Source organism: Sceloporus occidentalis, unplaced genomic scaffold, assembly GCF_023333645.1.
Source record: "Sceloporus occidentalis isolate IW3139 unplaced genomic scaffold, rSceOcc1.0.p SCAF_1, whole genome shotgun sequence".
NCBI lineage: Eukaryota > Metazoa > Chordata > Lepidosauria > Squamata > Phrynosomatidae > Sceloporus > Sceloporus occidentalis.
Window position 1 is genome coordinate 295,715,801 of NW_028316981.1, and position 12,861 is coordinate 295,728,661.

The 12,861-nt window shown below is 38.8% G+C and overlaps 1 protein-coding gene across 1 annotated transcript in view; it reads right to left on the reverse strand.

Annotated features, from left to right (window-relative positions):
- LOC149324101 (WD repeat-containing protein 70-like) overlaps nt 1-12,861 on the reverse strand; it is a 163,457-nt gene that overhangs the window by 40,994 nt on the left and 109,602 nt on the right. Inside the window, exon 11 of the mRNA XM_089496437.1 lies at nt 6,487-6,586. Within this exon, the coding sequence (XP_089352563.1) occupies nt 6,487-6,586 (100 nt within the window). The remainder of the gene's footprint in view (nt 1-6,486; nt 6,587-12,861) is intronic.

The following is a 12,861-nucleotide window of genomic DNA, read 5'->3' on the forward strand; positions in this document are numbered from 1 at the left end:
TCTAACCCTAATATGGACCCAGTCCGTATTTTCAGGCCCGTCTGTAACAGGCCTATATGCTGTGAAAAGGGTAGACAGGCATTTTTCTCTTGCTCTCTTAAAACTAGAAACTTGGGTTCATCAATGAAGCTAAAAAGTGAGATATTTGGACAGACAAAATGAAGTATACGTATAATTAAATGAAAGAATTTAGTGCCAGAATATGGTGATAGCTACCAACTTGAACAGTTTTTAAAAGGAATTAAATAAATTCATGAGAAATAAGCCTACCAGGGTTTACTACTCCTGAAGACTGTATTTCTTCCAGCATTGGAGAGATGAAAACAGTAGCTGAGCTACATAGGCAGCAGTAAGCTACTGCTCTCATACTCTGTTAGTCGGCTTTCGATATGTTCTCATTGGCTGCTGCATTAGAAAAGATTTCAGCCTGATTTAGCAGAGTTCAATGTATGCTATGTTATGCTGTGTTATGTTACCCCAGGTATCAAGATAAATTCTTTGAGAACTATCTTTTGGTCTCAAATTGTTGACTTTTTGGAAGTCAGCCTAAGGGACAAAAATATTATAAGAGGAGCAGCACACATTCAATTGTTTTACTTGAGAAGTATTAATTCTGTAAACTGAAACCACAAAACCATCTCCATGAAAAAGGAAATTAATTAGCAGCTAATCAGCAATTTTATAACCTAAGTTAGAAAATGGGAAAAAATAAATCACCAGGAACAGATGATATCCCAGTTGAACTGCTACAATGCCACAGACAGATGCAACTTTAGTGCTAACTGAAATATGCCAACAAATATAGAAAACAAAGAGGTGTCCAACAGACTGGAAATGTTTGATATACATGCCAGTCCACAAGGAAGGAGATACAAAAGACTGCAGCAACTCTAGGACACTAGCATTAATCTCACATGCAAGCAAAATAATGTTCAAAATTCAGCAACATAGACTTCAACCATACATGGAAAGACAAATTCCAGAGATGTAAGCAGGATTCAGAAAAGGAAGGGGGCACTAGGGACCACATTGTAAACATATGATGGCTAATGGAGCACACCAAAGAATTCCAAAAAAGAATCAGGATGTGTTTCATAGACTACAGCAAAACATTTGATTGTATAGATCACGAAAAGCTCTGAAATGCATTCAGAGACATGGAGGTGCCACTACATCTTATATTCCTGATTAGGAATCTGTACCAAGGACAAAAGGCCACCGTCAGAACAGAATTTGGGGAACAGAGTGGTTCCCAATAGGCAAAGGGCTCAGGCAAGGCTGTAAACCCTACTTGTTTAACTTACATATCCTTCTGGAACGCCTGAGAGAGTTGGGAGTCGCTGGCTCTGCCTTGCAGTGGCTACCTTCCTACCTCTTGGGCAGATTCCAGATGGTGATGCTGGGGGACAGCTGCTCCTCTGTGAGAGAGCTGACATCTGGTGTCCCTCAGGGCGCCATTCTGTCCCCCATGCTGTTTAAAATTTACATGAAGCCGCTGGGTGAGATCATCCAGAGATATGGGGCGGGGTGTTATCAGTACACTGATGACACCCAAATTTATTTCTCTATGTCTCGGGCTGTTTCAGTGACCAAGGAGGGCATCTCCCCCCTGAATGACTGCCTGAAGTGGGTAATGGATTGGATGAGGGAAAATAGACTTAAGCTGAATCCAAATAAAACAGAGGTACTCGTGATAGATAACTCCATCCGGGTATGGAGATAAGTTAGCCAGTTCTAGATGAGGTAACACTTCCCCTGAAGGACTGCGTCCACAGCTTGGGGGTGCTACTGGATTCGTCACTTCAACTGTCTTCTCAGATTGATGCGACAGCCAGGAGTGCCTGTTATCAGCTTCGGCTGATGCGCCAGTTGCACCCCTACCTGGAGCAGCGGGACCTAGAAATGGTTGTACATGCTTTAGTAACCTCTCACCTTGATTTCTGCAATGCACTCTACATGGGGCAACCTTTGTGCCACGTCCGGAAGCTCCAATTGATACAAAACATGGCAGCCAGACTGGTCACCGGAAAATCCAAGTTCGACCATATTACACCTATTTTAAAATCACTACATTGGCTGCCTATTAGCTTCCAAGCACAGTACAAGGTGTTGGTTATCACCTATAAAGCCTTACATGGCTTGGGTCCAGTCTACTTGAAAGAACGCCTCCTTCCATACAATCCTTCCCATACACTCCGTTCCTCTGGGAAAAACCTCTTACAATCTAGAAAGACTAGACTGGCGGTGACCTCCCAGAGGTCCTTCTCTGTCACCGCTCCAAAAACGTGGAATGACCTGCTGGAAGAGATTTGCCAATTATCCTCGCTTGAGGCTTTCAAAAAGGCAACAAAAACCTTTCTCTTCTGGTAGGCCTTCCCTGATTGATAATGTCCAGAACCAATTGAATCCCCTTTTATTATTTTTTATTATTTGTGATTTGTTTTTAACTTTGATGTATTGTTATGTACTTTTTAAACATTTTTTTACTGTTTAATTTTATAGTTGGGAGGGAGGGTTGGGTCGGGGTTTTGTGGGGCTTGTTGTTTTTATTGTTGTATATTGTATTTTCTTTGTTGTTACCCGCCTCAATCCTCAATCGGAAGAGGTGGGATATAAATAAATTATTATTATTATTATTATTATTATTATTATTATTATATACTGAAAACTGAGCACTAAAGTCAGATTCATTCACACCATCATATTGACAATTACCATGTATGGATGCGAGAGCTGGACAGTGAAGGAAGCAGACAGAAAGAAAATCAGTTCATTTGAAATGTGGTGCTGGAGAAGAGTACTTAGGATAACATGGACAGCCAAAAAGATAAACAAATGAGATCCTGAACAGTTCATAGAACCATGGAGTTGGAAGAGACCACACGGGTCATCCAGTCCAACCCCCTGCCATGCAGGAAATCCAAATCAAAGCATCCTCAACAGATGGCCATCTAGCCTCTCCTTAAAGACCTCCAAGGAGGGAGACTCCACTACTCTCCAAAGGAGTGTGTTCCACTGTTGGACAGCCCTTACTGTCAGGAAGTTCTTCCTAATGTTGAGGTGGAATCTTTTTTCCTGTAGCTTGCATCCATTGCTCTGGGTCCTCTTCTCTGGAGCAGCAAAAAAGAAGCTTGCTCCCTCCTCAATATGACATCTTTTCGAATATTTAAACAGGGCTATCATTTCACCTCTTAACCTTCTCTTCTCCAGGCTAAACATCCCCAACTCCCTAAGTCGTTCCTCATAGGGCATGGTTTCCAGACCCTTCACCATTTTTGTCGCCCTCCTTTGGACACGCTCCAGTTTCTCAATGTCCTTTCTGAATTGTGGTGCCCAGAACTGGACACAATATTCCAAGTGGGGCCTGACCAAAGCAGAATACAGTGGCACTATTACTTCTCTTGATCTAGACACTATACTTCTATTGATGCAGCCTAAAATTGCATTGGCCTTTTTAGCTGCCGCATTGCACTGTTCACTCATGTTCAACTTGTGGTCTACTTGGACTCCCAGATCCCTTTCACGTGTAGTCTCATTCAGCCAGGTGTCCCCCATCCTATATCTGTGCATTTTATTTTTCTGCCCTAAGTGCAATACCTTACATTTCTCCGTGTTGAATTTCATTTTGTTAGCTTTGGCCCAGTTTTCTAGTCTATTTTGTAGTCAGACCATTGCTATCCTTGGAAGCAAAGATGATCAAGTTGAGACTATCATACTTTGGCCACATCATGAGAAGGCACAGATCACTAGAAAAAGCAGTAATGTTAGTAAAGGTAAAGGGAAGAAGAAAGAGAGGAACACCACAAACCAGATGGATAGACTCAATCAGGGGATTCATGGGCAAGGGGTGTAGGACCTGGGCAAAGTAGTGGAGGATAGGGATTCTTGGAGATGTCTCATCCACAATCAATGTTGCCATGATTTGGAACCAACTGAAGGGCAGCTAACAACAAAATGGTTCCATGTAACTTAAGAACTTGTAAAATTTGTGTTCTTCAGCCACTAATTGGTCCAATCAGAGACATAATTTGATTGATGTAGTGTGTATGTCCACAACTGCTACAACTGCACAATGTCTTGTTGTTTCATATGCCTTTATGCTCAAATATATTTCTATATGGAAAAAACTACAAAATTAAGATATAATCCTGGGACTACATGACTGATCTACAAATCAGGAGGTTCCTAATTCTTACAAAGTCTTCTGCCATGATCCTATCAAGTGGTCTTGGACAAGCTACAACTGTCTCTGCCTCAGCTTTCCTTCTGCAATATGTGGAGAATACTCACCTACTTCATACTGTTATTATATGGCAGAGTTGGAGAGCCTGTACTTCCAAATGTTGTTGAAATTCACCTCCTATTAATAAGTATGGTCAATGATTCAACATCTGGAGGGTCACAGTGTCCCCAATGATTATTCATTTTATAGCAAAACAGTATACATACTTAGTAGTCTACTTGTGCTGGTCATTGGAGAGAGGGTACATTTTGTAGTGCATTTAATAAAACCTGTTTGCACCTAGTCAATTAAAAATTGTTTTCAGGAGTAGAATGATCTGTGCTTGTAGATGTTTGTACCCCAGAGTGAGAATTGGACACACAATTTCTTGCACCACAGATGACATACACAAATCTAAATTAGATTTTCATGAGAAGTTAACTGCGTAAATTTCTACCATTTCAGCAGAAGCACATGACACCTCTCATAATTAATTCAATTCCATTTTTATGATTATGTTATTTATGTGTAGCTGAATAATCTTCAATACTGTTATAAAAATTGCATTTGGATATGATTTTTAAGAATTATTTTCAGGGTCAGAAGTAGAAATAAACACCACTTTCTTGCATTTCTGTCAAGTTCCAAGCTTAGTCTCAATGGAAATGAAACTGGTAACATTCATAAGCCATTTGTCTGTTGTTCCTTCTCCCACAGGCCTGCAGCTGAGCCCTGTCTTAGTTCTCTCATATCCAACAAGAAAACATCACAAAAGACCAAGGGAGACAATCAGGATTTCACTGGAAGTTCCTATTCCCTCAAATATGGTTTGTTCTTTGATCCCTTGCATTTGGGCAGGTGTGCTAATCTAAGACTGACTGTTAACTACACATCTGCTCTTGTTGGTAAAGATCCAGATTTATACTTAAATTGCACAAAGCACAAATGGTCATCCTTTAGAACATATTAAAATGCCTAAAATTAGGCTAAGGGCCACATTAGTCCTATCTCCCAAATACTGTACTTGTGAAACAAACTTTGGAATTTGAACACTAAAGACCCAGTTTCAAAGTGATTTTATATGAAAGTATGACATATGGGTTGGACACTATTTTATTTATGAGCAGCCACCTGGCTACCTGTGACATTCTGGGGACAGTTAAAGGCACAACACCAGAAAAAGAAAAGCAAAATCAACAGAGGGGAAAGAAAGGAGTCACAATTATGTAGAAACTACAAATGTAAAATTTGAGAGATGTCTGTAAACTAATTAATCTGACAAACAATTCATTTTTAATGAGGGTATGTTGATATTTTTAATTATATGGGAATCTGATTTGTCATACAGGTGCCAGCTATACCTACAGATCTACACTGTTTTTATTCTAGAGCAGTGCTCTGTGTAGAGAGCTAGTGTGGTGTATCACTTTGGATACTGGACTAGGATTCTGGAGACTAGGGTTTGAATTCCCACTCAGCCATGGAAACTCACTGGGTAGCCTTGACCAAGTCACACTCTCTCAGCCTCACAGGAAGGTAATGGCAAACCCTTTCTGAACAAATCTTGCCAGGAAAATCCCATGATGCCATTAGTCAGAAATGACTTGAAAGCACACATCAACAACAACAACAAGTACTGTTCTACATTGCACCCAAAGTTTGTGTTCTCAGAACATAGACTTAGTGCTGAAAATAATAGCCTGTCATCAGGTGCCATGCCCCAGGGTTCAATTTTGCTCATTTTACCTGGTGACATTTTCCTGGACTGCCATCACGCAAAGCTGTGAAGTATCAGTAAACTAAATTAAATGTAAACAAGAACTCGACATGGGACTGTCAATTTTAGCACAAGTAATGAGCTTCAAATAATATGTACATTTTCGACAATATGTACCAGAGTCAGAATCAGAGGATGAGACATAGCTGGACAACTGTTAAGGGCCACTGTTGAACCCTGGACCCTCCTGCACTACAACCACCACCTCTTCTTTGTTTCTGTCTGTTCATCTTCCTTCCCTGACAGAAAAGACAAAGGTAAGGAATAGAACAGCAATCTTTGTGCCTTTTGCTCTCCACTGTGTTAGAGTGGGCTCAGAGCAACTGAACAAGCAGTGGTAATGGGTATTGACTCATAAAGTGGATGGATTTTGGCTCAAGCACACCAAAATTTGGAGCTGGTACCAAGTTCTATTCTGTGTGTTCAGCACAAACATTAGCACAAGTTGTACCCAGCACTATATATGGAAGGAAATGTGGTCACTTACCTCCCCGACTAGCAAGAATTGTACCATCATAGGAAAATGTCAAGCATGAAGTGTCACTGCCTGGAGCATGTGCTTGCCTGCAGTGGAACTTGGTATGAACCTGTTTGGGGAGAAAATGAAATATTAAAAAGCTTTGCTACTTTTAGACTGTACACACCTGGTTCCCTTAGAACATCAAATGTCTTTTATTGCATTTCTTGGATTAAAAAAAGCAGCAAAGCAATTTTAAACTTGGGTGAGGAAGAGAGCCAAGGCACAGCTGAGGTCCATCTATTCTTGTTCAACATCTTTTATGTACTCTCACAGTTTAAGTATATTTTGGAGAAAAAAGTTGTAACACTTCCAAATATTTAGTTCTACAGTCTAGAAAAATAATAATGCAACTATGTAATATTAACATTCCAATAACACTCCCTTTCAAGTGAGTTAAAGGCAAAAATGCATGACTAAGATACAAAAAAACTTTATCAGGGGACAGCATTCTCATCCTTCCTAGAGCAGATTTAGAAGATTTAAGATGACAAAATATATCATCTGTCTTTTGGATGCAGCTTGAAAGCAAGAAAAGCTGGAGAAGTTCATATTCCAAACTAAGTGCCAGAAAGACTGGGTTGAAAATTTAGAAGAGAGATCAAATATTTTTTCATTTGAATGTCACTTGGTCATACCACAATACAACTTTAGAAATATATTTAGTGTTTTTTTGGGAGAAATTCCCCTAGTAGTACTAGGAACCTGTTGAAAGGTATGTTATCTATTTACAAATTATTTTTTCTTGATCTACACTTGATCCACACTTTAAGGAAGAGCTTAAAAATAGATTTAAAAACAAGTACTAACCCTCAACATCTCAAAAAGAGTTAAAGCTAATGCCATTCTGTCTAATCTCAGGTACTAGGAAACCTGGTCACAGGAAACCAATGACTTGATAATAATGGAAAGAACTCTGGACACTGATTACATAGGCCAGGGGTCGGCAACCTACGGCCCACTGGCCGCATGCGGTCCGCCAAGCTGTTGGGGCCGGCCCCTGCCTGGTCCTGCTGCTGATTGCCGCCGCCAAAGGCCCCGTGGGGCCTTTGGCAGCAGGCAAGGGGGGGCAAAGGCCCCACGCGCTTGCGCGAGAGGCCAATGGCCTCTCGCACAGGTGCGCGGGGAGGAGGAGGATGAGGAGGGAGGAAGGAAGGAAGGAAGAGGAGGAGGAGGGAGAAAGGAGAAGGAGGAAGAAGGAGCAGGAGGAGGAGGAAGAAGAAGAAGAGGAGCAGCAGCAGGAGGAGGAGGATGGTGATGGTGATATTGATATGAGCCAGCTTCAGAGGCACGGCCAATGTAAGTTGCTGTGATTTTTACAAACTCATGCGCAGTGAAGAAAAACCACAGTCCCTTGACCAAGTACACACTTCTGAGAAGAACAGTTGAACCCGAGGGCAAATCACTCCTTGTGAGACCACCTCGACATGTTCAATATGCATAGCCATGTGAACCTTTCTGTCATCTGTCTAGGAATAACGCCCAAATGTCCTCTATTTTGATCATGCCTAAAAAACATGCATTTATATTAACATTTTTTAAAAATCATCAGATTTTTTTGCATGTCCTCCATTTTTTAAAAACGTGTCCTACATTTGAAAATGTTGTCCTATATTATCTAATTATCTAATTATTTATTTTTTGGCTTCGGCCCCCGCCGTTGTCTGGGGGATACCAACCCGGCCCCCGGCTCAAAAAGGTTGCCTACCCCTGACATAGACCTTAATTTAGTCTTGAAGTGTACCAAGTGGACATAGAGAACAATAGTAATTTGTGAAATGTAGGTGCTAATCATGACAGTTCTCACTGCCATGAGACCCCTGGGAGCTCAAAAATACAAAGAACTAAGAACATTTTCTTTTCATTACATCAGATACAGCTCACAGTGCAATGGACATGCATTGCAATTCTATGGGAAGCATAATAAATTGGGGTGGGGGTGAGGGGTGGGACAGCCCTTGTGGAAACATATAAAGAACCAGTAGCAGATGAGCAAGATACAAGAGATAACAGAAAAAGTTATATTGCCTCAGAAATGCACTGTTAAGTGAATTCACATCCAATAAAAATGGCTAACCATTCAAAGTCAAGCAGCTGAAACTACTTTCTGAGAAAATGTTCTTGAACAGCAATGAGAAATATTATTCCAACAATTTAAAAAAGCTTTGAATGAAATATCTGGATGCCTTCTAAAGGTTTATATCTGAAAATGATAATGAAAATTGGCCAACAAAAAATAATATATATAATTAATAAAAAAAAATCTGTCTGGATAGCTTTCAAGTGGCCTTCCTTTATTTTTGCATTGTACATGAAAACTGCTAAGACATATAAAGTACCAAGTTCTCACTATTCTCTCTCTAAATTATAGTTTTAAACCCCAATGCCAAATTAACTTTATGTTTGGCTAAGACTGTAGAAATAACAGCCCTATTAAATATTCTATTTTTAATGTTTTATAGAAAATGTAATTACTTCTCTTCACTGGAAAATGCTCTGGACAGTGGCTGTTATCAACAAATACAGCACAATTTAACACTAAACATCAAGTGTTTAGTAAACAACTTTCTACATTATCCTACTATTTGATGTAGTTTAACAAACTTCTATAATTGAAGTTGATAGAATTAAGAGATGGTTACCTTCTCATGTTTGTTTAACTAGATAAAACAGATGACCACTTACTGAATAGTTACACAAACATGTATGAACCCATGTACAAACCAACCAATGGTAAAATACCATTTCCATTTGATGCAGATATAATGCTGTCCACTCCTTAAACACGGTTATGAATTTGTTCCATGAAGTCTGCTGACTTCCTCACCTGAAACAAACAAGTCCTCCTTGGCTTTACTCATGGTTAGAAATTATGTCTGTAATAGTCAACCATTTTAATGCTATCAGAATTTACTTTTAATCCAGATGTGAAACCGTAAGATGGTTACAAATCTTGATTTGTAAATCTGGGTTAGAATTAACAATGATTGATAGTGCAAAGGAAAGGACAAGAAAGAAAGAAACAGGGGGAAAGCTGCATGAGATAGAAGGAGAAAGAGAACTTATGATCACAGTCTTCTTCTTCCCGTCAAAATCTTAAGGTGGTCCAGCTCCACTGGTACTCCACAGTTGTCTGTACTCTCCCATTCCTGCTCCTTTATACTACAATATCTACTGTGAACATTAATGTGGATATAAACAGTCCCACTCAATATAAGCCTGAGTTTGCAACTAAATGTAATGTATTCCTTTGGGAATGATAAGGAAAATGAAAAATCAAGTATGGCAGTTATAATACTTAAACTTCATACCAATATTGCACAGGTTGACTGATGAAGCAAATTGGAGTGAGCAATCTCATCTCAGTGAGTCTTTCCTGAAACTGTGTGTGTGTGATTAGAAAGAAAAACACCCTAAAGCTCTCCTTTCTGATATTAAGTTAATATTAAAAGGACTGTCTGAGACACATAGCCATGAATGCATCAGGACAGATGGGGATCCTAAATGGAATGATCTGATGTAAGCAAATCTTGAGGAGATTTTGGAAGCTTGTCCTTCTCCTACTCTATCCAAGTCAAAGAGGATGGTCATTTCTCTTTTCACAGTTATTCCTCTAGGGAAAGGATTCCCAAACTTTGGTCCTCCCAAGTGGTTTGGACATCATCTCCCAGAAGCTCCAGCCAGTTTGGTGAACAGTCATACATTCTAGGAACTGAAGTCCAAAATATCTAGAGGACCAAAGTTTCGGAATCACCACTCTAGGGACTTTCCTAGCATAAGCGGATGTCCCTAGATTTTTAAACCCTGGAAGAGGGCTTAAAAATCTCCTTCTGTGTCAGAACCAAAATCCCTGATTTGTCCTCTGAGGAGGCTTGAAGAGGAGCAGAAGGAGTCTGGTTCAGTGAGCTCTCCGGCTATTGTTCCATGGCTTCAACCACTGAAGCTGTATGAATCAGCTTATCCTGGACTGCAAGGTCTGCAGTCCCTAGGGCCCCTTCCCACTGAAGAGCCAAGACACCTGCTCTGTTAAATCTCACTTGTTCTGTAAAGGTCTAGCAAAATGGGCTTTAGTCTACCACGTGGTCCCTTTTGATATACAACTGTCAAAAAAAGTCTTCACCCATACTCAAGGCATTTCTTTTTTTCAAATAAGTTTCATTAACTTATCAAATATATAAAAACACAACACTAAAATAAATAAATAAATAAATAAATAAATAAATAAATAAGAAAAATAAAAAGGAAAAATGCACATTAAAACAAATAAAGAAAATAAGATACATTAAGAAAAAGTATAAAAGTTACTTCCAATCATCTCAATAGTGATAATAAACCTATATTTTCTATATGCAAGTCATTGATGTTCCTCTAATACAATAAATCATCTGCAACTTTTCTATAAAGTATAATTGTTAATAATTATTCATTTAATCCTAAAGCATATCATACAGAAAATCAAACATTTTTTCTATAAATTCTTTAAATATTATTAGTAAATATGCTTTGAAACTATCCACTAATTACTATTATTATATCCCATTAACTTAATATAAAACCACAACACTTTGCTTCTTAACTATACCTACTATAATTAAGCTAAACAACTTTATTCTCTTATTTAACAACCCTCCATTCTGTCAACAGTTACATCTCTTTCTACAATAGTAACAAAAATTAGACTGCAATTTTCTACACCTCACAATCTGATATTCATATTCCAATACATATAAATTATCCTTTTACTTATATTTTCCCTTCCACAAATAACAGTTAAACCACTTATTTAGATGTAAAAACCAATTCTTTAAGACAAGACAGAATTCCTCTTACAAAGCCCATATAAATACTTTATTTTCTCAATTCTGCCCTTTTAAATCTCACACTTTGGGCATGATCCAAAACCACATACATAAGCTGAGGGTCAGAAATATCTCCATAAAAAACATAGCTCGAGACCCTTCTTGAAGAGTCTTTGGGGCCATAAGGTATTGAAGAGTGAAGAGATGAATTGATAAAATAATAAAATCCAAAAACCAGAGACTTTCTAGCAATCCTACTAAGATGGCAGTTGAAAAGGAATTGGATTTCAGTGGGAACACACAGCTGATATGCACGAGGATGAGGGGACAGGGTTACCATCAAAACACAGCACTAGAAGCTTCCAAAGATTTCCATGCAGGCGTAGACTCCATTTTTCTATTACACAGATTACAAAGAAGAAGAAGAAAAGGAATTAATTACAGATACAAGCTCCACTGAAAGGTGCCATATTTGATAACACAAGTTTGATGAAGAAGCAAGAGCAGACACATAATGATACAAGAAGGCAGATGTATTAGTCTGTTGTAGCAAAAACAAAGAATCTTGTAGCACCTTAACTTGTATTGTTCTGCCAAGTAAAACTTGTTAGTACTTAAGGTACAGCAAAACTCTTTAAAATTGAATTTATTCAAAAACATAGCTGTGTTCACACATACTGATAAAGGAAATGTTGCCAACTGGTTGATAAGAATTGCAGACAGCTAGGAAGAACTCACTGATATAGGAAGCAAGCAAGGAATTATGCATGCGCTGCATTTTTCTTCTTTTAGTGTCTGCTGGGCCATTTGTGCAGTAGGAAAACCTGCTTTTGAAATCCCCAACAGAATGGGATGCTCCTTTTTTAATCTTCTTTCCTTTTGTATAGCTTAAATAAAACAGAGGTATATCCTATACTCTAAACATATAGTTACTGCTATACTGAATTAGGCTAGTACAGGCTATGTATACACATAACACTGTTCTATATACACATAACACCGTTATATCTAACTGTATCTCAGGGGGAAAACTTGGTTCAGAAAGTCAGTTGCTCCATGGATATATATGGTTTCAGTCTGTGTAGCTTCACTACAAGTGAAATGATAAATAAAAGACAGCTGGAAAATACTCCACCTTTTCACCAGCCTCTCTGCCTAGTATCAACATCTGCTGAAAACAAGCTTCATATAGTAGCAACTTCACTGGGAAAAAAACTAGTCCCCTTCTTCTGATTTGTTGTTACTTTTATTTAGCTAAAGGGACACATTACAATACGGTTATGGAATATATCATATGTATGAAGAGAGAGAGAGAGAGAGAGCTACTCTGTTTTGATGAGATGCATAACTAGACTGAGAACATCCAGAAAAAATTCACCTTTTAACATAATTTTTACAGCATGATCACTTCTCTACCTTTTCTGTGGCACCACTACTTTTTAATCACTGTTTTGCCATTACTAGATTCATATCTTTCCATGACAGAGCTCAAAGCAACCAACACAGTTCTCCTGCATCAACTGGTGCTGCAGTGATTAAATGCCTG